Raw genomic sequence first — 25,383 nt, 5'->3', positions numbered from 1 at the left:
ATTGGCAAAATACAAAGAGGTACACTTTAAGGTATTGGAGTTTAAAAACAATCCAGGTCTTGCCCAACTGAAGGATCACTGGTAAATTGATCCACTCCTCTTCCTGGTCTGTAGGTAAAATGTGGATAATCACAGGCATCCATTGGGGCCTGTGTGAAGAGCAAGTAGATCGTAGATGAGACAACCCAAGTGTCTCGTAACCTGGAAGGCTGTGGGCTGGGCTTTGGACTTAGACAGACTTTCATAGGCCCTAATTCTGTGCCAATAACATGCGTTGTCTCATTAAACCTACTGATACAAGTCCTACTAATGTGATAAAAATTCTACTTGGCCATAAAATAATGCATTAAGGTGCTTAGCAGTATCTGCCACATGAAAATGCCCAATGCGTGGTAGCTATTATTAGACCAAGGAAAGATCTGCTTAGGGCAGAGGCACCAGTCTGGTGGGGGATGAACTAAGTACCCCTGCTTTATAAAATGAGCTCTGGTGGCATAGTGGGCAAGACATTTGGCTGCTAACCACGTTAGGTTTAAACCAACCAGCTGCCCCACAGGAGGGAGATAAGGCAATCTACTCCATAAAGTACAGCCTTGGAAACCCAGTAGGGGTGGCTATCAGGTGGGACTGACTTGATGGCAGTGGGTTTGGTGTTCCTGGCTGCTTAAAACATCCATACTGCACCTCCCACCTAACCACCAGAGGGCAACAGCAGGAGACTTGTCTTCCACACAAAGCCTGATGTAGTTTCCCTGTTGTCCACCAGAGGGCAATTTAGCAGGATGGCTGCAGCCCTTCCATGGCTAGTCCTTTTATCTTTAGAGTTAGGCTTAGCTTTGCAGGGCCCTCACTAGCCCAGCAGCTCTGGTGGTGCAGTGCCTAAAGCATGGTGGTTCAAACCCACCAGCAGTCCTGCTCTATGGGAGAAAAGATGAGGCACCCTACTTCAGTAAGTACAGCCTTGGAACTCTGGGGTGGGGGTGGGATTATGAGTCTGGAGATCACTCAGTGGAACTGATCAAAATCCTGGTTGGTGCAGTGGTAAAGCACTGAGGTCAGGACTGGTGGTTTGAACCACCAGGAGAATGAGCCTTGGAAACCCCTATGAGGCAGTTCTACATCACTAGGAGTCTTTTTTTAACTCAGATGAATCAGTCTGGAACCAAGTTAATAAATACAATTCATATTTATTAAAAAAAAAAAAAAAAAAAAAAATCAGAACTCCCCTGCTGGATGCCCTTCTGGCACTAAGGAAATAAATAACCAGAGGGGCACAGCTGAGGAAAGAGGAAGAGAAATCAAATCTCAAGACAAGATTCTTAACTACCCTTCCTTTTCCCGACCCCTTCCCCCACTTATGGCTCTTGGGACACAGCACCAGCAGGCACCTTAGTCCGGAGTAGAGTGGCTGGTACCAAGGCACGTCTGCCCTGCCCAGGAGGGGAGACAGACCCCAGGATCACTTGTTTCCAGCCTTTGACCCCAAGACCTGCTCCCCCAAGGGGCCAGGGCTGAAGCACCAATTGGAGGCACCTGAGGGTGGTAGGGAAGGGGGGGGCCAAGAAGGGGAACAGGGAACAACTTAGGCAGCAGGAACAGCTGAAAGGGGGTCCAGCCCCCTCTCCAGAGTCTACTAGTGCCCAGCTGCCCCTCTTTCCCTTTGCACCCCTCTGCCCTTAGCTGAGGATCTTCCGGGGCAGTTCAACAGAAGCACGGATGAAGACTGCATCATCCCGCACATAGTTTCGCTTGCGGATGTCCTGGTGAGAGATGAACTTTGGATAACCAAAGCCCAGAGAACTCTCATCCAGAGAGCCCCGCCAAGTGCCTGGCTTCTGGAAGTTCTTCCAGTTTGGGTCAGGGTGGAAGGTCTCAGTGACATGCTGTGGCTTAGCAAGCCCAGGGTCACTCTGATCCAACAGAGAGAAGGTGACACGGCGGGCAAAGGGCCACTCAAGGAGATTGTCAAAGGCGCCGGGCAGAACACGAATGTAGAGTGAGAGGTGTGTGCCCTCGCCACTGCCGTTGCCATTGAGGAACGCGGACACTTGCAGCTTGTAACCGTACTTATGTGTGTAGAAGGCTGGGCTGAAGCATTCCAGGTTGGGCTTGGCCTTGGCCTCCTGAAGCCGACGCCCATAGCTGCCAATCTTCCAGATAAGCACACCATCACTGCCCACTGATAACTCCTCTAGCTCTCGCCGCAGCTCCTGCAGCTCCTGCCGTTGCCGGCTCACCAGGGCACACATCATGGCTAGATGTGGCTTCACGCTTTCCTCCACATGCCGTGCCATTGCCACCTTAGGGCACTGTGTGCAAAGCCACAAGCAGAGGGGAAGGGAAATTATCTGTGGGGGCAGGCCCAGGGGGAGAGGGAAGAAGTGGGTTCAGAGTGGCAGACATTCCAGCTTTTGACTGGAAGATGAAGGGCACTTGGAGGGGCTTGGCACTGTGCAGCAGGGGCAAGGACTAAAGGCTTCAGAGCAGCGTTAACAGGGAGCACAAAGGGCATACGTTGCACCGGGAAGCTGCATCAGGAAGCATAGCCTATGTCTGAGAATTCAAAGGACAGGGAGAAGGCTGAGGGAAATAGGGGCATCTCACCCTGTGCTTGCAGCCAGAGTCTTTGAACGGGCATAGCACCAGGGCAGTGCTACAGCTGTCTTTCAGATGTCCTGGCAGGTCCTCTCGAGCCACAGTGCCTATGCCACACTGATTGGGGCAGGGCACAGGCAGCCTCGGGCACTGGTACTGGTGGCTCTGGAGATGCAGAGGCCAACAGTCAGTAGCCTGATTCCCGCCATTTATCCTGCAACCCACAGCCCAGAAAGGACCTCACCTGGATGGTATCAAAGACAAACTCCTTGGTGCAGTACGTGCAAGGCTGTGTGCGCTTGGGGCATTCAGAAGTGGCATGCTGGGCCAGGAGCCGTCGCATCATGCGGGCACCACACTTGTTCTCACAGTACACACTCTCTTGGGGGCACACACCCTCGTGGCTCTGTGGAGATGGCAGAGTGGCCAAACTAAAGGATCCTGGTCCAACAGGTACCCTACTTTCCATCACCCTCAGCCAGTCCCCACGCACCTCATAGGCCTCTCCACTGAAGTCACAGCCACAAAACTCGCACTTGAGGCGACGCTTGGGGCAGTCGTGCTGCAAATGTGCAGGCAGATCACGGCGGCTCAGCTTGGTGGGGCAGCGATTGGGGCAGGGAACTACGTTGAAGCTGCAGGTATTCAGGTGGCCCTAGTGGGAGGGGCTGCAGTCAGTGCCTGCCAACAAAGGGGTAGTCCACCTCCCAACCCCCAAACCTCACCTGTAGGTGACGAAGTGGCCCGCTCCAGCGGCAGCCCTCCTCACTGTGGATGCAGCGAATAGGCAGGCCCAACACCTGTACCTCCAGCTCTGGGTCTGGGTAGATCTGGGGACAGGGATAGTGGGGGGCTGGTCAGGATCAGAAGCCTGCTGCAATTGCCCACATCCTCCCCTCCTCCTCTACTCTCTAGTTAGGCTGACTCTACCTTGGAGCCAGAAAGAGCCATGCTTGGGCTATCTACTTCTCTGCCCAGGATGAAGCAACTCTGGTGGCTCAGTGGATAAGGCATTTGACTGCTGACCAAAAGGTCAGCAGTTCATAACCCACAAGCTGCTCCACAGAAGGAAGATGGGGTGATCTACTTCCGTAAACATTTACAGCCTCAGAACCCCAATGGGGGTTGCTGTGATGCAATGGAAGTGAGTTTGGTTACTGTCTTTTTTTTGCCCAGGTATGAAGTGCGTGGCAGGTGGTGCCTGCTCTGGATCTCAGGGTCCAACACGGCTGCACAGGCACTCCCTTCGGAACAGGAGCCAATCAAGCCTGAGCAGGCCCAGGCTGCCCCCTACCCAGCTCCTGCCCCCGCTGCTGGAAAGCTCCTGGCCCTCAGCCACAGTTCTAGTTTGCAACCCAAAAGGAAGGGGAGCACTTCTTGTGAACACAGAGCAACTCTGTACCCCCACAGGCTGGGCATTGTGTCTGCCCTCCAGGCCAAGCACCGGGCCTCCATTTGCAAACTGGCCTGGTGGGAGGGAACAGGTCCACCTTTGTGGGGGTGAACCGTGATCCAGCAGCACTGGGTTGACATTGGCCCTGAGCCCACACCAGCCTCCACCAAGGGCAACAGCCTAAACCTGGGCCTCTGCCTAGCACTGTGCACTCACCTTGGCATAGTCCAAAGGAAGTTGGTCCTCAGGGCATTTGAAGACTCCTTCACTGTGGAGGGGAAGAAGACAGGGTCAAGGCTCACACTATGAGAAGGGAGAGCCAAGGGCCCTGGGCCCCACCCCCTCAACCTGGGCAGCCTCTCTCCCTCTCTCACCAGACCGGTTCCCAACCAGCCCCACATGAGACAAAAGGGCACGCAGAGGCCTGAGGGCACCCATTTCCCCAGTACCCCCAGAAGATCCTGGCTCCCCATTCTGGTAAGGGGGCTCCAGGTCCCAGTAGGGACAAAGACAGCTGCTTTGAGCAGCATTTGGCCAACAGGTGGCAGCTGGCACCCCTCCCCCCAGAATGGCAGCTGGACTAGGAACCAACCGGCTGCCCAGCTATCCCCTCCTCCCAGATTAGTTCTCATTGGCTGCACTGGGCACCCAGGGGAGAGAAAGAACAGGAACGGGCTGAGATTAATGCCAGGGCTGTCCAGCCCCCATGAAGGTGCCCAGCCAAGAATCAGGGCAGAGGTCATTTTAAGGCCACCTTCCCCCATCTCTCCACTCCTCCTATGAGGGTGTGTCTCCTAAAGCAAAGAGCAGTGTTTACACTCTCACCAAGACCTCAGCGCCTGCCTCAGAAGGGTCTGAGTGTCCCTTCCTGCAGGTGAAAGAACTGAGGCCCATAGGTGAAGCAGCACCTGAATACATGTCCGATTCCACAGCTCAGATGGGCTCTATCTACTACACCATACAGCACAAAGGCAGTGGCAGGGGCAAGAAAAAATGTCCAGACAAGCAGAACCAGGGCTGGTCAATGCCCAGGAGGCATCTGAACAAAGCTTGTTGACCTTGCCCACCCTGCCAGCTCCCTCTTCTCCACCAGGCTGTTAGCACCCAACCGCCCTGCTGCCATGCCGCCTCACACCAACATGGCCTTGCTGACCCCAAGCAGGACAAGGGCTCCTCCAGCAGGACTGAGGGCCCTGAGGCCTAGCATTCCCAGCAGGTCGGAATCAGGTAGGTAGAAACAGACAGGGATTAAGGCAAAAGCAGAGGACACATGGCAGCCCTGTCCATAATGCCACTTGCCAGTGCTGGGGGAGTCCACACCTCAGGGAGGGGCCCAAAGGATTTCCACACCACTTTCTCCCCGACCCCACCACTACTGGCTATGCCACCAAAGCCAAGAAGAGTACATGCCTAGGCACTGAAGGGGTGTGCTCATGCCCACAGGCAATGAGCCTCATGGACCATCCTGAGTAATAGCTCTAGCAGGAGTGGGGAAAGTGGGGTGGGCCAAGGGGAGGGGGCCCACTTAGCTGCTTCAGGAATGTGCTGACTTCATGGTTTTAGAAACAGGGAGGGGACTGAGGCAAGCCCCCGGGCTGCAGGCAGAAGCTTGGCCTGGGCAACTTGAGGCCCAGCCAGGGCACCGGTTGGACAAGACCTATGTATACCCTTGGTTGTGCGGTAGGGGGTGGTGGTGAGGGGCAGATCCTGACCCACAATCAGGCTAGGCAGTAAGATCAGCAGGTACCTCATCAACATAAGGAGGTAGGGGAGGAGGAGAGGCAGGGGCAGAAGCTGCTCAAGGCTGCACAGAGTGGAGGCCCAGGCCCAGGGGAGAAGACAGGATGGGGGGGGAGGGTTCTGTGGGAGAGGAAGAGGGGATTTCCGGGAGGGGGAGGGGCAGGAGCAGCTAAGAGAGGGGCGGAGATGCAAGGAAACAGGCCTGACAGCCCCCTCCTCCCCTTCCCTGAGGCAGTCAGGGTGGGTTAGCTGGGGGGAGGGAGGGTTCAGCTGGCCTCATCTGGAAACCAGAGGGCTGAGGAAGGGCACTACAGAAGACAATGGGACTGTGTGTCTGTAAAGGAGTAAGTGTGTACACTAGAGGGAGGAGGGAGAGGGATGGGGAGAAGGGGGCAGCACAGCAGCTAGCGCTGGAACATATGTGAGGGCAGGAGCCGGCCCAAGCTGTGGGGAACAGAAACAAAGAGCCTGCTGAGATTTCTGCAAGCGAGGGGCTGCAGAGGAAGGCGGGAGGGAGGGAGGGAGCACCAAAGGCAGGAGCCCCAGAAATGCTCTCTCTGCCTGGGCCCCTTCATCCCCCTGGCAGACAAGACTCCTGACAGGGAGCAGCAGCCGACCTAGCCTTCTTCTGTGCGCCTGGGGCAGACCTCACCAGGAGAGTGGGTTCCCTCACCTTGCCTCCCCACACCGCATGCTGAGCAATGCCCAGCATGGCCAGGAAGTTCAAGACACTACAAGGTGCCCGGAAACACAAAAGATGCTCAAAAGCCAAGAGGTGACTCGCGCCCTGAGAGGGCAGGGGGGCGTTCCGTTAACACCCAGGCTTCAACCCCCCTCCTTAACGACTTCTGACCATCCACGTATTCAAGACCTCCCTAGGGAGGAGACACTCAAAACGGTTCCTATTTCAAGGGAGGGTTGCAGAGTCACACAGTTCCTTACATTGCGAGAATACAAGCAACCAGATTCAAATCTCAAGTTAAGCGTTTAAGTAATTGTGTGACCCTGGGCAAGTCGTGGCCTTTCTTTGACTCTCTTGTTTGATCATCTGTGAAATGGGAGAACAATAGCTGCCGTTCCCGGAATGTTCGAAGAATCAGAAGCAGTCAGACGGCAGAAAACTCGGTGGCTTAAGGCGCTGAACGGAAGAGGGGTTTGTCATGTCCTTTTCCCCGAACGATTCAAAGTTCAAGGATGAGGCCACTCTCTCGCTCTCAGGTGAGGGCGAAGGGGCGGCCCCGGGTCAGGAAGGGCGTCTTTCCCCATCTCCACCCCGCGGGAGGGCACTGACTTCTTTCGACCTGGCGTGTGAGGCGGACCGGACCCCGGAGCCCCCGGAATAAGGCCCAGGGTGCTCCCCGGGTCCTGACGTCACCGCCGCCCCTCATGACGTCACGGTAGGCGCCCCTGAGGTCAACGAGTCGCGGCGCAGACAAAGGCCCCGCGCGGCTCCAGCCTGGGCCCCTCCTCATGCAGTGTCCCTCCTATCCCTGCCGTCCCCCCCTCCTCTCGGCCCGCACCTGAGGAACTCCTGCAGGCAGGTGTCGCAGAAGCGGTGGCCACAGGTAGAAACCTGCACGGGCTCGCGCATGGGCTTCCCACACAGCGGGCACAGGAGCCGCCGCTTGGGTTTCTCCAGGAACTTGTAGTCGAAGCCAGGCATGGCGGATAAGTAGGCGAGCAGCAGATACGGGTAAGCGGGGCCGGGCACGCGGCGGGCCCACAGCCCGCGCCTCGCTCCGGCCGCGCTCCCGGCTCCGGGCGGCGCTGACTGGCGGTCGGGGTCTGGGCCCGGTCCTCGAGTCCTCACTCCGGAAGAGGGGGCGGAGCCACGCCCGCGCGGTCCTAGTGCCCGCGCCGTCTGGGCGCCACACCCACTCCTCTAGCTCACGGATTTGGGTTCGGATATGGCCAGATTCGCCCAGGGCCACGAAAATGAATCAGTCCCTTCCACTCCAGGAGACTAGGACTCCTCTCTCCCCTTCAGCAAAGATCGCAGCTCCCTTTCTCTCCAGAGCTGGGGTGCCCTGGCGCTCAGCGATGAGTAGGGCGGAAGGACCCAGGGAGTGTGCCTCTGCTAAGGGGGCGGGGCGTGCCACAAAGGCTTCTCAGAGTCCACAGCTGCGTCTCGTGGGGCCACGAGCCGCCAGGGGCCCCAGGTTCCAGGTGCTAGGCAGCCGAGGCCAGGCAACCGGACCCGGGGAACCCGGCTAGGGCGCAGAGTCCGGGCCCGGCCCTGGGCCAAAGGAACCTCGGTCCCAGGTTCCGGCTGCGCCCACATTCCTCCCTCGGCCGCCCTGCAACCGAGGTCTGGCCTGGCCCAGCCCTGCCCTGGGGTGTCAAGCAACCACCCCTACACGCGAAGAGACCACAGTACAGGCAGGCAGCTGATGTTTTTATTGGTGCTACTTCCCAGTTCTCTGGGAGACTGGTCTGGCCCAGCCAGTTAACCCTTCTCCGAACCTGGCTGAGATAATAGCTGGGGTGAAGGGCAACCTTCAACCAGGAACCCCTCTGCAGTGGATATATCTAGAGTCGTGTGTACTCTCGAACCGGAAGAGAAGGGCACAAAGGTTGTGGAAACCCCTTCCTCAGTATAGGGACGGGGGCGGATGGCAGCGCCCTTGGACCTCCCTGCCCCAGGCAATGCAGAGGCCAGGCAGGCTGACCGTCAGTCCCAGTCCTGGCACGCTCTGGCCTGCCCTGCTCCTTGGAGCAGCTTTCCAAGACACCAGAGATTCATTTTCTAAGGGGGCGGGGGCGGGGGCAGGGCGGGGTCTGGGTCCAGCCTTTTTTTTTTTTTTTTTTTTGTCAAGGCTCTGGGAACCACGCTGCTTTTAAAGGGTAGGTCTGGCTTCCAACTTCACTAGGCTGGACCCTGGGGACAATGAATTAAGGGAAGTGGGAGTGAGGAGAGAAAAGAGAAGTGTTAGAATAAGGTGAGTTGAGGTTTACAGTCCAAGGCCAAAAGCTTCATTAGCCCTTATATGCCACTGATGAGAGTTTAGAAAGCTGGTGGGGACAGCATGCCTCAGCCACCTGTGGTTTTCAGGAACATTCAGCGAAGAAGCAATTATCAAGGTGGTCCAAAAGTATATCCAAGTGCCTCAAGGGGGGACTGGCTCATCTGTGACCGCTGGAGGATATAGAAGAAAAACCTCTGTGGTCTCCAAGAGGGGCAGTGACCCAGGAGGCACTACCCACCTCTGATCCCACACTGCACCCTGGATTCTGACCATACTGTTGTTGTTGTTGTTGTTATTTGCCATTGAGTCAGCCCCGACTCATAGCGACCCCTCCTTGGGTTTCCAAGGTGATATCTGACCATACTACGCCAGATAATTTAGGTTCAAACCAAACTGGACTTGGGGATAGGAGGAGAAAGTGTGCGTACAAGCCCTAGGGAGCAGTAAAGATTTACAGCCTTGGAAACCCAACAGGGGTCACTATGAGTCGGAAAAATGACTTGATGGCAGTGAGGTTGTTATGTTTGTTTGAAGAAGCTTCTGGTGATTTGGGCTGTGATCACTGGGGATGAGGGTGTGGGCAGGGTTAACCCTTCTGTGGGTGGGGTGGGAAAAGTTGTGACTCACGTCTAACAGCCAGGAGAGTGTTTCCATGGCAAGAGGACACAGAGGTTACAGTGTAGGGGTGCGTCTCGTCCAGCTGCACTGGCCGAGGGAATCCTGCATCCTCATCTCTCCTTCCCAGTCGACCTCGGGCCCCTTTGCCCCAGGAGTACACCTCACCTTCTGTCAAAGAGAATCCCACGGAGGGAAACGGGAGGGAGGCACAGCCTGGGCAAGCAGCTTTCTCCCAGATGGCCCCCTGTGTGAGAGTACCGAGCCCAGCAGCTCTGAGTGTGAAAGCCCTATTGCCCGTGGCTGTGTTCACAACTGTCTGCTCCCACGGTGCCCACTCCTCACCTGCCCCAATGGCTATAGTGAAGGCATCTCCACAAGCCACCATTGCCACCTTGATGTCCTGGAGGCCTTGGACCTGACAGGGTGCCCTGCTGCTCCGGTGAGCACTGGTACCCAATTGTCCATGCTGATTGCTACCAAAAGTATAGCAGTCACCTGAGGCTACAGGGTAGAAGGGAAAGAGGTGCTTGAACCAAATCCCAAAGAGGCCAGGTAAGCCCACCTCTGGCCTCCTGTGCCAGGTCTTACTCACCAGTCACAGCAGCGGAGTGAGCAGTGCCCAGGTCTACGCTCAGCAGGGGTTCCAGGTCCAGAGGTGCAGAGCCTAGTGGTATGAAGCTCAGGGCTTCCTCCACTTGCTGGTGGGGGGCAGGCTCCTCCCCCAGGGAAAGGTGGTCCAGGCCCAGCTTGTTGAACCTGAGGGCAAAGCCAGAGCCAAGTCCAACTGACAGACAGTATAGCCTGCTCTGTCCCCACCTATCTGGGTAGGAGCTGGTTCAACAGATCAACCCTGTTTTGAAATGAGCAGTGCCCTCAGCCCCCTCGGTTCTGGCCCTCAGTGGAGGTAGGCAATGACAGGTGGAGCAGAAGCAGCCACTGAGTGTGAGGGGACATGTTAGTCATCCTGGTACACCTGCTCACCTATTGCTCCCACAAGCCAGGGCTCGGCCAGGCACAGTGAGGACCATGGAGGAGTCTATGCCACATACAATCTGTTGGGCTTCTTGTCCGGGGGGCATTGGTACCTGCTGAGGGCAGCTGTGGGACTCCCTGGTACCTAGTCCCAGCCGGCCTGCAAGGAGAAGCCAGGACGAGGGCAGCTTGAGCTTTAGGGTGGATGATGCCCGGATGAGGAGGGCCCACACAGAAGACCAAAGGTTATTCCCTCAGCCTGCAATTCCTTGGACCCTCTGCCTATTGAAATCCTACTTCACCTTTAAAGCCCAGTTCAGATTCAGATGCCATCTCTGTCTCCTCTAGGTGGAATCCATTGCCACTCCTTGGGTTCCCACATCTCTGGACCTTGGGTATAGCCCTGATGCTGTCCTCTATCATAATGGAGATGTATTATCCCTTCCCCCATTAGATTGAGTCCTTATAGAGGACAGTAACCATATCTATGTCATCTCTAGTTTCAGTGCCAGCCTGATGCCCAGAGAAGGCCTCAATAAATATCGTTGGATGAATGAAATCTCCCTTTTTCCACAGTAAGCACGTGAAGAAACCGCATCCTGTTCATCTCGTCTCAGCACTCAGCACAGGGTGGGTACATAGTGGGTATACAATAAGTTTCTTGAATAAATGAACGGACAAAACTGGGGAGAAGAGGAGGCAAGAATGGGCCATGGGGTGGAAGGTGACTATGAGAAGGAAATGAGGGCTGGAGATGCTGTGAGATGGCGCCTAGAGGCTGGAGCAAGAGTGGGGAGCTTACCACCATCTCCACGGCCCCAGGCAAAGAGTTCTCGCTCAGTGGACAGGGCCAGCACGTGAGATGCCCCACAGGCCACCTGCACCATCTCATAGCCCAGCAGGGCTTCCACAATGGTGGGCTGGAGAGCAAGAGGTGGGCAAGGGATCTGGGACTAGCTGCCTGGTCTCAGCATCCTCCATTGGGATGAAGTTGGAGGCTGCAATGTTCTAAGGGGTGTCTGTCTCTTCAACTCCAACCCCATCCCCACTCCCCCATCACTACACACTTTGCTAGGTGGATACCCTTTGCAGAAGCCTAGTCCTTCTGTACTTCCCCTGCAGCGGCCCAGAACAGGTGCAGGCTGAGAGCAAGAGGGACCCACAGCTACTAGGGATTCCCCCGTCTCCAACCTGGGTGTCACCTCTCAGATGTGGGCTCCCTGCCATCCCCCTACTTCCTTCTCCTGCAAGTGACACCCACCTGGCTGATGTCAGTGAGGCTGCCATGGCCTAGGCACCCGTTGCTGCCACTGCCAAATGTCATGATGATGCCTCGGTCTGCAGAGGAGGGCAGTGAGGGAAGGGAATGGGGAGAGGTTAGGCTGTTTTTCCAGACAGGCCAATCCAACCTTGGATTGCAAGAAAAAGTTGGGAGCTAGGGCTGGAAAGGGATAGGAGGGAGAGAAAATGTGTAGCTCTGGGCAAGTGACTTAGCCTCTGAGCCTTAGTTTCTCCACCTCTCAAATGAAGATAGTATAACAACTACCTTGCTAGGTGTATCCTGAAGGGTAAAGGAGATTGTGTCAGTAAAGCCCTGGAGCTCAGTAACTGAGAGGTAAAAACATTAAATAAGCAATTTGCAAATGACAGGCAATGAGAAAGCTGTTCTGGGGTACCCTTTCATAGCAGGGCGTCCCTACTATGATTAGTCCCCTGGGAGGCTCACCAGTTAGGCAGGCAGTGAAGAGGTCCCCGCAGGCCACGTGCTTGATGGTCACGCCCGACTGGCCCTCCAAGAAACGTGAGATGAACTGGGGCTGCTGCTGCTCCATTGCCCCTGGGAGGAGGACGCCCCCACCAGCACCTAGGGGCGGGGCCTGCAGAGGGGGCAGAGAAGACAGGGCTGGTACCCGAGTATCTTGCCATCCCTCCACAAGGCGCTCCCGGCCAGGTCCACCCCAGCCTGCTCACCTCCCACAGGATGAGGCGCCCGGAACGTGTGACGCCTGCCTTCTGCGTGCGCCCCGTGGCCACTTGGACTACCTCTGTGTTGAGCATCGGTAGCCGCAGTGGGGCGCTGAGCCCACTGCCCCACGCATAGACAGAAGACAGAGGTGGGGGGATGGTGGGCCGCATAGGCCCCCTGGGGACGCCTGTGGGGGTGCAGGAATAGCACATGGGGCTTATTAACTGGTGGGAATAAAGGGTACCCATGCAGACTGCAGCCTGCCCCAACTTACCCCTGCAGCGGGCACTGGTGGTCCTACCCCCTGCACTGCCAGGGGCCATGGGTGGTCCTGGGGTCAAGGACTTCTCAGCCCTACAGGACAGATGGCCTCAGGACTCAGACTCTCTCCAGCACTCCCACAGGCAGGAATGAGGTACTCGCCCCATGCGCCTCTCTACCCAGGTCTCCTGTGCCCTGACTAGGTGTGCTACCCTCTGCTCCTGCCATCTACGGCTTCTCCCTACTCCCCCCAGGAGCCCGCCCTGTACAGGCCTCTGCATGCGGACGCTGCCCACGTCAGTGTGGAGGTTGAGGAGGGCACGGATGCAGAGGGGCTGCGCCATGATGTGGCTGAGCGGTGGCCGCTGTGAGGGCTCCAGGCTGAGCAGACTTAGGACAAGCTGGCGCAACTCAGGGCTGTATCGGTCAGAGATGGGTGCAAAGGTGCCACTCATGATCTTCAGCACCAGTGCTGGCAGGTTCTATGGAGGCACCAAGTTGAAGGGTTGGCCTAGGGCTGGGCTCTTATGCCAGCAACATCTCTAACTCTCAGCTCCAGGCCTGGTCTGATGGAGCAGTCATAGCCCTCTCTCGGGAACCTTCGGTTTGATGAAGAGACCCCCAGAATGATGCCAAAGCCAACCCCTGCCTTCATGAATCCCTAGTCTGATGGGGAAGCTACAGCTATGCCCTCTGAAACTTCAGGTTGTTGGAAAAACTCAAGTCTTGCCCTTGAAGCTTCCCTCAACTAATGGAGCCACAGCCCTGCCCTGTCTAATGGGTGCACAAAAGCCCCATCCTCAGTAACCCTCAGTCTGAGGGAGTCACAGCCCTGCCCTGGGCTAGTCCACCAGTCTGCCGCAGGAGAGATACGACTCAGCCATAAGAAACACAGAAGGGGCTGGAGCTGAGAGCTTCTGAGGGAGGGAGGCAGACGTTTCATAGCTGCCTTCTTGGGCATGCTTACTGCTTACACTCACCGCAGCCTCAAAGGCCCTCTTGAGGCTGGCCAGCTCATAGAGGACACAGCCCAGGGCCCAGATGTCGCTCTTCTGATTGTAGGGTTTGCCCTCACACAGCTCAGGGGAGATGTAGCATGGCGTACCCACCACCTGCAGCAGGAAAGCCAGTATTATAGCATGGAAGTAGGGGGAGGGCATGGGGCCAAGTGCTTTACCCACAGGTCCATCGGGAGACAGCTTCTTCCCAAAGCAGGCCAAGAGCTCCTTTCTGCAGGACTACCTAGCCAGGGCCAAGAGGCCAAGGTCTTGGGGGTGGGGGTGAAGGGAGAAGGTAGGGATATAGAGTGGGTCTTGGCCCCCAAGACCTCCACCACTCCTGAGGCCCCCTCCAAGCCCAGGCACCGTGTAGGCCTTGCTCTTGCTGCTAAGGATCTTGGAGATGCCAAAGTCACCAATCTTCACCACCATGCGGTGCTTGTCCAGGAGAATGTTCTGGGTCTTGAGATCCCGGTGCAGGATGAGGTGGGTGTGCACATGGTGTAGCGCAAGCAGGATCTGCACAAAAAAGTGCAGGATGGTTTCCTCCTCCAGCAGGGAATTGCAGCGCTTTTGGATGAACTCAGCCAGGGTACCACCTGTGACCACAGAGGGCTGGTAGGGTTCAGACTTCTCCACACCTGAGATAACCCCTCTCCTTTTAGGTAGTGCTACACTGAGGAACAGAGAGGGTAAGGGACCTGGTTGCACAACTGAGGCCAAAATTCTATACCCCTGACCCTCAGCCAAGCCCATTCCAAAGCAGGAAGCTGGTGAAGCCGTCTGCCTGTCCCAGAGGCAAGAGACTCTTGAAGCCAGGCCAACACAAAGAGACTGGTTCACCTGGTGCATATTCCATGGCGATCATGAGGGCCTTGTCCTCCAGGAAGTTCTCATAGTACTCAATGACATTGGGGTGGTTGAGCAGCTTGAGGACCTGGCACTCATTCTGGGCCGCCTGCCGCTCTTCCTTGGTCATCTGCTCTACTGGGATCTGCTTGATGATTACCAGCTTCTGGTCAGCCTTGCGCAGGCACAGGTGCACAATCCTGGGAACCCAGAGTACAGTGACAGGCACCAAATGAGCCTCAAGTATGGGTCAGACCTCATGACTGGGTGTTCCTTAGGAGAGGAGAATGGGCTCCCAGACTAAGAGGTCATCTGACCAAGGAGCTCTGGTGGTGCAATGATGAAAGTGCTCAGCTGCTAACTGAATGGCTGGTGGTATGAACCCACCAGCCACTCCAAAGGAGAAAGATATGGCAGTTTGCTTCCATAGAGATTTCGGTTTTGGAAACCTCATGCAGTTGCTATGAGTTGGAACTGACTGATGGCAATGGGTAAACAAGTGCCCGGAACACTGAGTTTGGGACTGAGAAAAATCACAAATTTGGTGTGAGACATTGGGCAACTCATTTAACTTAGCTGCGACTCAGTTTTAACACAGGCACAATGAGGGATGGATTATGTTGATCTCTAAGTTTCCACAAGAGTCCTTGGGTGGTACAATCAGTTAACATGCTCAGATGCCACCCAGAGGTGCCCTGGAAGAAAGGCTTACTGATTTACTTCTGAAAAATCAGCCATTGACAACCTTATGAAGCAGAGTTCTACTCTGACACACATGGGGTCACCATGAGTCAGAGTCAACTTGATGGCAACTTTTTTTTTTTTTTTTTTTTGACTTCCCATAGACTCTGGAGTCAACTGCCTGGGTCAAATCCTGTATCATCCTATGACATTATCATCTGGAAATCAGGAATAATATACAACCAAGTTCACTGGGTTATTAAGAAGATCAAATGAAAAAATGCACATCAAGTACTTAGCAAGTGTCTCACACACAGAAAATACTCAGTGACTGTAAATTATTCATATTATTATCTCCTTCCAATTCTGTGGTCAATGTCCATAACAGCAGGGACTACACTGTCCTTCTTCACTTAAGTCTCCAGTATTTGTTGTTGTTGTTGTTATATGCCGTCGAGTTGGCCCCGACTCATAGCGACCCCTCCTTGGGTTTCCGAGGCAGTATCACTACGGAAGTAGGATTGCCCAACCTTCCTTCTGAGGAGTGGCTGGTGGGTTTGAACCGCCAGCCTTCTGGTTAGCAGTCAAGTGCCTTAGGCACTATGCTACCAGAGCTCCAGTATTTAGCACATCTTAAAACCCAAAAAGGGAGCTCTGGTAGCATAGTGGCTAAAGCACTTGACTGCTAACCAGAAGGCTGGTGGTTCAAACCCACCGGCCACTCCTCGGAAGGAAGGTTGGGCAATCCTACTTCCGTAGTGATACTGCCTCGGAAACCCAAGGAGGGGTCGCTATGAGTCGGGGCCGACTCGACGGCACATAACAACAACAACAACAAAACCCAAAAAACCAAACCCACTGTCATCAAGTCAATTCCAACTCATAGTAAATTGCCCCATCTTCCTTTCGTGGAGCAGCTGGTGGGTTTAAACCTCCAGCCTTCAAGTGAGAAGTCAAATGCCTTAGGCACTACACCACTAGAGCTCCTTCCCTTTATATTGGAAATAAATTCAACTCCTTTACCTTAGTCTCCAAGGCCATAATCTGATTCCGTCAATACTGACAACCTCATTTTATACCATTCCCTACCCTGCCCACTACATTCCAACTACACTAATCTTTTTCTCAGTTGCCTGAATGCTCTTGAGTTTTTTTCTGTCCTGAGGATCATGGTATATATGGTTTCCGTCCTGAAAAGACCTTCGTTTTCTGACTACTGATCCTCAATCCTCAAGTCTTGGCTTTAAAACTCACTGCTCAGAAAAGCCTTCCTTGACCATCCCAAATAAACATTCTCCCTGGTGGTGTGCTCTCCTCGCACCCTATTAATAACTTTGATAACTGCTGTAACATCGTAACTCCTTTAACAATTTATTGTATAGTTTGCTCCTATAGTCTGTAAGCTCCGAGAAGGAAAGGACCACGCATGTTTTAGTCATAATTGTATACCCAGTCCCAGTACCTGTCATAAACAACTGGCACTCAATTATTTGTTGAATGAATGAATTAGGAATCAACTCCGCGAGCGCGCGATGGCTAGTGAGGGGCGTGATCTAGCTAGGGGCGGAGGTTCCCGCTAGCTCTGAGGCCGGAAGCCTGGGCGGGGCTTCTCCCGAGTGGGCTTTAACGCCTTGGTGCGGGGCTAACCAAGCAGCAATTTCACAGCCAGAGTTGGGGCTTATTCTCCCTCTCCGCAAGCACTTTCCTCCCCCAGAACCCTAGCTCACCCGAATGCACCTCTTCCCACCACACGGATCCTTTCGTACTTCTCCATCTCATTTCTGAGTCACATTTCCGGAACCCTACAGCGCGTGCGTGGACCCGCCCACTTTAAAGCCCGGACGCTGTGAGATAATTGTGGGGCGGAGCAAGTGGAGCTGCGGCCTTGGTTCAGCCCTGGTCTCTTCGGAATTGTACTATACAGGCAACTTTGACATGAGATCGCTTTTCTCTCTCGATCCCACCTCTTGCAGGGTCCAGGGAATGGGGCGATATGCCGCTTCTTGGTGCGCCCCTCCACTGAGCACGATACCATCATTTTCCACACACGTGGCCGGACCCAGTCCTCCTCACAAAGCCTTGGTAAACCCGAAGGGTACTGCGCCCGAGAGTTGCCCCTCCGCAGACCAGGTAGGGGTGGGAAGGGAAGACTGATCCCTCTCTACCCAGGAGTGACATTATTTCGGAAGGAGAAAGCGGATTTTCACTGGCACGGAAACGATAAATACCAAAGCAAAACTGAACCAAGGGTGTCAGCGTTCTCGGCCAGCAGGGCAGGGTTAGTTTCGTGTTTGTCTAGGGAGGGACCGGGGAAACTCCAATTGATTCACCTGGGGAGGACGTGACAAGGCTTTTGCTCAGAGGTAGGGGGTGCTAACCAGTAAGACCATCTAGGGTCTTGAAGGGAAGCAAGTTTAATTCCAGGTTCTCCCTTGCGCCTCCTGCTCTGTCAAAGTTCCATAAAATTTCAGTAATAGGAGGAGGATGGTAATTAAGCTAAAGGTTAGCGTCTCTGTTTCTGAGTGGGTGAGGAATGCTGAGGAAAGGGGTGCTTATCCTCTGTCCCTGCCCCTTGAAACGCAAGCCCCCCACATGGAATGATCACAGGAGGGAGCCCTGGGTCGCTGGCTCAGGCAGTTGGCGGGCGGACAAAGCTCCCAGGAAGCAAAGGGGAAACAGAGAGAGGAAGTCAGACACCTGGGACACTCGTGCTGTCACCTAGAAACCAACAGGGCCTTGGCTGACCTAAGAGTCCCACAGGGGGTTAACGTGTAACCTTGGAGCCTAAAAGAGATGCAGAACAAACATTCCCTGGGTCTCTGGCGTCTCAGGCTTCTGGCTTTCTCCTCCCTCCCGCAGCACCTTTTCTTTGGTCCCTTGCCCTTTCCTATCCTAGCCCGCTCTCAGCCCCTTCTCCCTTTGCTCAGGGTCTGAATAACTTTCCCCAAAAGCTACTGCCACTCTCGTTGGAGGCAGGAGGCCCTCGCCACGATGAGGATAGGATGACACCTAGTGGCTGTGAGCCACAACTGCTCCAGGCTACTGGCCTGGAGAGAGAGGGTCACCCCAGCAGCCCCGACAAATCGTCGGTTTTCCCCGCCCCTAGAGCCAGAAACAGCTGGGAAGCAGGGAGGTGATGGTTACTCAATAGTTCCTAAGCACTCACTTGGTGCGGGGTGTAGGGGCAGGTGAGCACGTCTATTTCTGGCCTGAGGAAGCGAGTGCAGGAACACAGTCTGTGAGGAGATCATTGTCCGCGGCAGGGTTTCGACCCTTCCTCAAGACTAGGGGGAGCTCTGGTGCTTAGGCGACGTGGGTGGGTAGCAGGTCCCGCCCAGCTCTGCTCGGAAAGGGGTTTAGGGCGGAGAAGGTTCCTCAGTTCCCGCCCAAGGCGGGGAAGCCGGTAGCCCTGGGGAAAGTGGGGACACGGGTTAATGAGGCCAAGCGACTGAAGGCCGGAGGGGAGTGCGTCGGCAGTCGAGAGGCGCCAGCGAGGGGTACCTCGGCTGCGGCGCCTCTGGCACAGCCCCTCCTATGCGAAGTCTTCGGGGGCCAGGCAGGGCGGAGGAGGCCCACGGGAAATGGGGCTCGCGCCCTCAGAGCAGCACAGGCGCCAGAGGGACCAGGGCAGGCTGACGGGGCGGGGCGCTGGCGGCTGCTGGGGGCGGGGGCAGAGGCCGCGCTGGGAGGGGCCGGGAGAAGGGAAGGGGCCTAGAGGGCTCTGCGAAAACTGTGCGAGGCTGGCTGCCGGCGGCGGCAGGCGAGGTGTGTGGGGCAAAGGGGCCTGAGAGGGAGCCCGTTCCCCGAACAGCCTTAGGCTGCCGCCTAAAATACACACAGACCGACGGCAGGGAGGGCCACTATGCTCTTTCTGCTGCACCCCGCCTTGCTGTTGCTCCTGGGCGCCACGCTGACCTTCCGGGCGCTCCGACGCGCTCTCTGTTGCCTACCCCTGCCGGCGCACGTGCGTGCCGACCCCCTGCGCACCTGGCGTTGGCACAACCTACTCGTTTCCTTTGCCCACTCCATAATTTCAGGGGTCTGGGCGCTGCTGTGGTAAGTGACTGGGGGAGTGAAGGAGGCTAGGGGATCCTGCGCGGGGAGCTGGAACTTCCTTACTTTACTTCTCTCATCACTCACTGGCGGGCTGAGGCCCTGCAGTCTCACCTGATTCCTTATTTTGGAATCCTACCTAACCAGGAGCGGCTGCGGCCCTGGGGGAGGGGGAAAACTCACCTGGGAAACCGGAGGCACCTGGGTTTCGGCCAAGCCCCTCCTCGCTCCCCAGGGAGTCAATAGTGCGAGTGGCCGGCCCAGACTCCCCTAGGACTGGCGAGAGTGATTGAGGAGTTGAGGGTTTTGGGGGGTGTTGAAGTGCTGGGAGCCTCCCTTCTTCTCTATCATAGTGTATGGCAGACCCCCGAAATGCTAGTGGAGATTGAGACGGCATGGTCGCTTTCTGGCTATCTGCTAGTTTGCTTCTCTGCAGGTAAGTCTCGCCCAGGAAGCATGGAGTTGCAAGAAGCAAGCTGCTTTTTCAGGCTCTTTCATGATCTCCTCCTCCATCTCTCTATTAGGTTATTTTATTCATGACACAGTGGACATCGTGGTGAGCCATCAGGCTCGTGCTTCTTGGGAATATCTTGTTCATCATGTCATGGTGAGCAGCAGGGGCTGGGGCATGGACCTTGGCGTCAGCCCTGTCTGAGCCTGGGAGGCTGTACCCTCTTATCCCTGGTTGCGCCTTTGTCATCCATCTTTTCACATGCTAGAAGCTGAGCGTTGGCACTGCCCCTTGTGTCCCGTTTGAGGCCTACAATTCTTGACCCTATGTAATACCTCCTTAAACATACTGAGAATTCCACCAGAGCCAGACTGTGAGCAGAGATCAAGATTTCATCATGTTAAATGAAAATAAGAAAAAAATGTCTACTGTAAACTGCATTCCAGGAGCGAAGAGAGGTGGCCATAGTCCCCCAATCTCCAAGGCAATTTTGGCATCTGGGCTCCCTAATCCCTGTTGTTTCTCTTGCCCTCTAGGCCATGGGTGCCTTCTTTTCAGGAATCTTTTGGAGCAGCTTCGTTGGTGGGGGTGTCCTAACGCTACTGGTGGAGGTCAGCAACATTTTCCTCACCATTCGCATGATGATGAAGATCAACAATGCCCAGGATCTCCTGCTATACCGGGTCAACAAGTATGTTAACCTGGTCATGTATTTTCTCTTCCGCCTAGCCCCGCAGGGCTACCTCACTCATTTCTTCCTGCGTTACGCGGACCAGAGGAACCTGGGCACCTTTCTACTGAGCGTCCTGCTCATGTTGGACATAATGATCCTCATCTACTTTTCCCGCCTCCTCCGCTCGGATTTCTGCCCTGAACGTGTCCCCAGCCCGAAGCACAAAGACAAATTCTTAACTGAGTGAAACAGGGCCTCTGACTAAAGACAAGGCCAGCAAACACAGACAAGGAGTAAAAACTTGGACTTCGCCACAAACCTGGGGTGTTTTTTGTGGCCAACCTCTAACCTCAGGCACCTGTACCCACACTATTGAAAACACTATGAAAGCATTCTTCTGAAATCCTTGTCCTTTCTCAGGCAAGGAATGAAGGAAGCAGACAGACTGGCTGGACATGGTAAAAGGGTGTGTAGAGACAGGGCACTACCCCAAAGTTGGCCAACCCATATACTGCCCTGAAATGGATGCTAATGAAAACTTGTGACACTATCCTTCCTTCCAAACTCTGGTTATTGGTTTCATACATAGCCTCTTCCAGGGATAAAGCACAGGGTTCTTTTGCTTCCTGCCTACCAAAAGCAAAACCCACTGCCATTGGGTCAATTCTGGCTCATAGGTGCCCCCTTCTGAAGTGGTAAATCTTTACAAAGTAGGTTGCCCTCTCTTCCTTTGTGGAGTGGCTGGTGGGTTTGAACCACCAGAGTTCCTTTTTCTTCCTACAGTGGAGTCAAATTCAAAGACAACTGGCCTTTAACCTGGGTCACTAATATCTCTGGTACCTAAGTTCCTTCCTAACCACCAGAAGCTACAGCCTTTAACATGTACCTATCTACATACCAAACCTACTGGCAACTCCATTATGACTCAGTGACCCCACTGGGTTTCCAGGTTGGTAAATCTTTACTGAAATCGACTGCCCTATCTTCCTTCAGCAGTGGCTGGCAGGTTTGAACTGCCAACCTTCTGGTTAGTGCCTTAGGTACTATGCCACTAGAGCTCCTTTAACAAGTAGGGTGCTAAGGCTGAGTGTTCCAATAGGGACAAAGTACCAAGAGTCTTGCCTAAGCTTCACAGCTAGGTATGTGCCACAGCAGTGTTTCCCCAGCCCAACCGGGAAAAGACAAAGACAAGCATATGTAGTGAAAAAATTTATATTTAGAATTAGCCAGCTGGACTTGGTTTAGATGATCCCAATCTGAAAAACAAAAAGGAGCTTTGTTACTAAGATCTGAAATTTGGTAGGACCTATTAAGGATGGGGTGGAATCAGTTAAGATTAATCACAAAACTTCAGGCTTTGGTCACTAACAGGCCTCATTTGCACCCGGGGGGTGGGTGGGTAGGCGTTAGGGAGTCTGTAGAAAAGGAAGCTCACTTTGTTGGCGACATCCAAAGCGTCATAGTCAGGAGCCAGTCGAACATATGCCTTCTTCTCTCCATCAGGCCTAGGGTGGAGAATGAAGCCTTAAGTCTTGGATGTTTTCACTGCTCCCATTCCCTTCCTTCCTCCCATAGTCCTCTTGTGCATCAGTGGTTCCTTTGTTCATGTCATTTCTTTTCCAAATAGTGATTTTTCCATCATTTGCACAGAGGGGAAATAGGGATTCTACTAAGCCAAATTAAGCTACTTCCCCATTCCCTTTCCCTTTTATGGGAAACACTCAAGGCCACAGAACGTTTTAGGAGTTAAATCTAGGTAATCTGACACAAACTGTTTTATTCTAGAGCCTGTCTATTGATGCAGAGAGCAAGAAAATGAGCACCAACATCACACATCAAGGCCTAGAGGTAGGACTGATGATGTCCCCAAAGTCCACACTCCATTACAAAGGAGTGTGGCTGGGTTTATTTTTTCCAGGATTGCAAACCACTAAACCCACTGCTGATTTCAAGAGTAGTATCAAAAACACTCATGCCGTTCAGGATTTCTGGCTCTTAACTGTGGCCACACCCTCCTCCCCATCCCTTGGGGCCCCACTCACCTGATCAAGGTGTTAACCTTTGCCACATCAATGTCATAGAGCTTCTTCACAGCCTGTTTGATCTGGTGCTTGTTGGCTTTGACATCCACAATGAACACAAGTGTGTTGTTATCTTCTATCTTCTTCATGGCAGACTCAGTAGTCAGAGGGAACTTGATGATGGCATAGTGGTCAAGCCTAGAGAGGCAAAATGGGGTTACCTGGACTGAGCCCAGTAGAAGGATGTGTTCTCTTTTGGAGCCCAGGAGCAAGAGAACTCAGTGCATCAGACAATAAGGTAGCAATCACTTTTGTCAGACTTTGGTCGCTGAATAGGCGTCATCATCTGCACCATGAAACCTACAAGACGACTGTGAGCCCCAGCTGGAGTGCACTTTCTTCCACTCAAAGGGCTCTCATACTGTAAGTGCTTATCTTTTGAGTTCCAAACCTGCTTATATTCTTTATCTAACATTCCTGAGAGGTAAAAGTCTCACTGAAAAATTTTAGACTTGATAACTTAAGCAACTTACCCCAAGAACACAAGCCTAGACTGGAAACCCAGGCCGGGGTTGCACAGAACACTGATACTTCACTTTGAGACCATTTCTGCCCGCTTTGGTAGCTGCCAACAATTTTTTTTTTTTTTTTAATTTTATTAATTTGGCTGAAAGTTTATAGAGCAAATCCATCTTCCATACAGCAGTTCACATATACTTTGTCTCACTGACTGTAACTTCCCACAATGCCACAGCTCTCCTCCCACTTCCTCCCTATAGTCACCTTTTCCCTATATTCCTCCCTCCCATGGACTCCTGCCCTCTCTGAACTACACAGCCCTTCCATTCTCCCATGATTGACTTCTCCAAGAAGTATTATCAACTAATGTAAATGTTCAGTTCATATGCCTGTCTTTTATCTGTTGTTGTCACGTGCCTTCATAGCGACCCCTCCTTGGGGTTTTTGTAGGCAGTATCACTACCGAAGTGGACTGCCCCATCTTCCTTCCGAGGAGTGGCTGGTGGGCCTTCTGATTAGCAGTCAAGTGCCTTAGGCACTATGCTATTTAGCTGCCACCAATTTTTGACAGCAACTTTTTATTTACAGCTCAGGTGATGCTTACAATGGCTTGTGTACACCTAGAACACAGTATTCTTTTCCCCTAAAATTCAGACAAGCCAGGTTTGGCTCAGCCAGACACTTTCTGTCTTGAAGGTACAGGTCTGGTCTCAAATTCTCTCAACACACCGAATTCTAGGTGCAAATGGTAGGTGTGTAGAGGGGTGGAATTGGGTCTGGTTTCTTCCATGCACACAAGCTGCTGTTCTACCTTTGTCTTAGGAAGCAGTGGAAGAAACAGAAACTGACTGATGTGAACTCCTACCCTGGCTTTCTGGTCCCCAAAATCAGTAATGCACAGTTGCTTGATATAAAATCACACAAGAACCATTCCCTGAACACACTATGAAAATCTGGAAGTAAAATAAGCCATCACCACTGTCCCCAATGTCAACGCACATCCTTGCCCTCCAGGACTGTTCACTACATCAAAATCTGTAACTCCAACCAATATCCTAAAAATGTCTTTTTCTTCTTACACGGGGCAAAACCAACTCTCACATTCCCATTGGGGGAACCACTGGGTATCAACTTGTTTTTGAGAAGCCATGCTCTACGTTGGGCAACGGTTATTTTCAAATTACCCATGGAGGATACCCTTTCTCCAAAGATACAGGAGCAATACTTACTTGTTTCTCCTGGGGGCGCTCTTCCGAGGATATTTGGGGTGCCTGCGGAGCCTCAGTGTCTTAGGCCGCCGGAAGGTGGGTGACGTGCGGATCTTCTTTTTTTTGTGGCTGTGGACGCCCTTCAGCACAGCCTTCTTGGCCTTCAACGCCTTTGCTTTGGCTTCAGTTTTGGGAGGGGCAGGGGCTGGGAAAGAAGGAAAGAAAACCAGTATGCTGGACTCAAATCCATCACTTCTGGCCTCAACACCTGTGGTGGGCGCCCCGACCACACGTGCATCAGTGGTTCCTTTGAAGACATCACACCAAGTCTCAGGAGATCAAAATTTTTCCATCATACACACGATACTGAGGACAAAGGAGGTAAACTTGATGTAATCCGGACATACAACGAAGAAAAAAAAGAACTAGCAGTGATCGAACGCTTGATACTCGCCAGGAAGTTTACTAGTTCCGTACATACCGGCACCGCACACAAAACCAACTTGGGGGGGTACACTGCCTGGTTTAAACCCTTCTCCCCCCCCACCCCCAAAAAAAAGTTGAGCCCACCAACTCCTATCAGCTTTGAAGACATGGGGCTCCGGCATGTGGAAGCGTGTAGCTCCCCCGAGTAAAGAGTCACATGGCTCATTTTGGCGAGTGGTGGCGTCTTGGATTGCCTCCCTCAACACCTTCACTGAAGCTCAGCACATGCGGTTGGGCCCAGACGGCCCGCATATGCCGCAGCGTAGCCCAAATGCGGTCAACGACTCCGGAGCGGACTCCCCCCCACACCCAAGGATCAGCCCAGAAGCTGTCCTCCCAGTTCGTTCGCTCTATGGCTATCTCAAACAAGCCAAGGGTGGCCCTGAGACCCAGCACAAACCTTCCTTCTTCGCTTTCGGCGCCATCTTCGTAAAAAGGGTCTACAAGGCCCGTTCTCACGGGCTTATAGAACCAAGTCTCACAGAAGGCTCGCGATGCTTTTCACTTAAAGCAGATTGGATAATTTGTAGCGCAGCGGCCGCCGGGAACGGTAGTTAGGTTCAGTTTCTCGCCTAGGAGGACTAAGCACGCGCCACCCCTCCTCCCGTAAGATACTAAAGCTTTTTGGGAGTTGTAGTTTTTTTAGGACACGTGTTTACTTACCCTGGCTGCTGTTTCCGTCTGGTCTCGGGCGCTTCTCATTTTCAGAAACTGCCCAAGGAAGATGGCCTGCAGTGCCAGGAGACAGTGCCACCTGAAAGACTACACTAGAGTTAGGCTGATTCCGGGAGCGTGAAGCAAAGTTTTAGAACGTTAGAACAGGGTTTGCAAGGTCGTACTTCCTCAGTCAACACTGAGGAAACTGAGGTGCTGAGAGGAGGTATATAAGTAAGGGGTGATTGTTGTTGTTGTTATGTGCCGTCGAGTCGGCCC

At 53.8% G+C, this 25,383-nt stretch overlaps 4 protein-coding genes and 4 non-coding genes across 8 annotated transcripts; 1 reads left to right on the top strand and 7 right to left on the bottom strand.

Moving 5' to 3' along the window:
• Positions 1–1,676: 1,676 nt before the first annotated feature.
• On the bottom strand, positions 1,677–7,391 carry TRAF4 (TNF receptor associated factor 4). The gene is made up of 7 exons (XM_007937385.2): positions 7,249–7,391; positions 4,205–4,256; positions 3,321–3,425; positions 3,089–3,250; positions 2,840–3,001; positions 2,605–2,760; positions 1,677–2,309 (listed from the first exon to the last, which is right to left on the bottom strand). Exons 1-7 carry the CDS (start codon positions 7,389–7,391, stop codon positions 1,677–1,679), a joined length of 1,413 nt encoding a protein of 470 aa, XP_007935576.1.
• Positions 7,392–8,835: 1,444 nt separating this feature from the next.
• On the bottom strand, positions 8,836–16,813 carry NEK8 (NIMA related kinase 8). Its single transcript, XM_007937383.1, has 15 exons — positions 16,767–16,813; positions 14,353–14,558; positions 13,876–14,108; positions 13,492–13,623; positions 12,785–12,993; positions 12,525–12,604; positions 12,256–12,437; positions 12,011–12,161; positions 11,546–11,622; positions 11,087–11,204; positions 10,294–10,444; positions 9,905–10,068; positions 9,655–9,813; positions 9,322–9,480; positions 8,836–8,864 (listed from the first exon to the last, which is right to left on the bottom strand). Exons 1-15 carry the CDS (start codon positions 16,811–16,813, stop codon positions 8,836–8,838), a joined length of 2,097 nt encoding a protein of 698 aa, XP_007935574.1.
• A 2,088-nt stretch (positions 16,814–18,901) lies between these two features.
• Positions 18,902–20,463, top strand: TLCD1 (TLC domain containing 1). Its single transcript, XM_007937382.1, has 4 exons — positions 18,902–19,095; positions 19,446–19,528; positions 19,617–19,699; positions 20,080–20,463. Exons 1-4 carry the CDS (start codon positions 18,902–18,904, stop codon positions 20,461–20,463), a joined length of 744 nt encoding a protein of 247 aa, XP_007935573.1.
• Positions 20,464–21,457: 994 nt separating this feature from the next.
• On the bottom strand, positions 21,458–24,875 carry RPL23A (ribosomal protein L23a). The gene is made up of 5 exons (XM_042780484.1): positions 24,851–24,875; positions 23,986–24,169; positions 22,259–22,435; positions 21,586–21,721; positions 21,458–21,472 (listed from the first exon to the last, which is right to left on the bottom strand). Exons 1-5 carry the CDS (start codon positions 24,873–24,875, stop codon positions 21,458–21,460), a joined length of 537 nt encoding a protein of 178 aa, XP_042636418.1.
• On the bottom strand, positions 21,536–21,601 carry LOC122149713. The gene has a single exon (XR_006163287.1). It is a non-coding gene; the product is annotated as a small nucleolar RNA Z17 (small nucleolar RNA).
• LOC122149720 lies at positions 21,799–21,864 on the bottom strand. Its single transcript, XR_006163294.1, has one exon. It is a non-coding gene; the product is annotated as a small nucleolar RNA SNORD42 (small nucleolar RNA).
• Positions 22,518–22,590, bottom strand: LOC122149712. Its single transcript, XR_006163286.1, has one exon. It is a non-coding gene; the product is annotated as a small nucleolar RNA Z17 (small nucleolar RNA).
• Positions 24,257–24,326, bottom strand: LOC122149721. Its single transcript, XR_006163295.1, has one exon. It is a non-coding gene; the product is annotated as a small nucleolar RNA SNORD42 (small nucleolar RNA).
• Positions 24,876–25,383: the final 508 nt, after the last annotated feature.

This window comes from Orycteropus afer, unplaced genomic scaffold (assembly GCF_000298275.1).
Source record: "Orycteropus afer afer isolate SDZICR_OR568_19922 unplaced genomic scaffold, OryAfe1.0 scaffold00042, whole genome shotgun sequence".
NCBI lineage: Eukaryota > Metazoa > Chordata > Mammalia > Tubulidentata > Orycteropodidae > Orycteropus > Orycteropus afer.
This window is presented reverse-complemented; position numbering and strand designations above follow the sequence as displayed.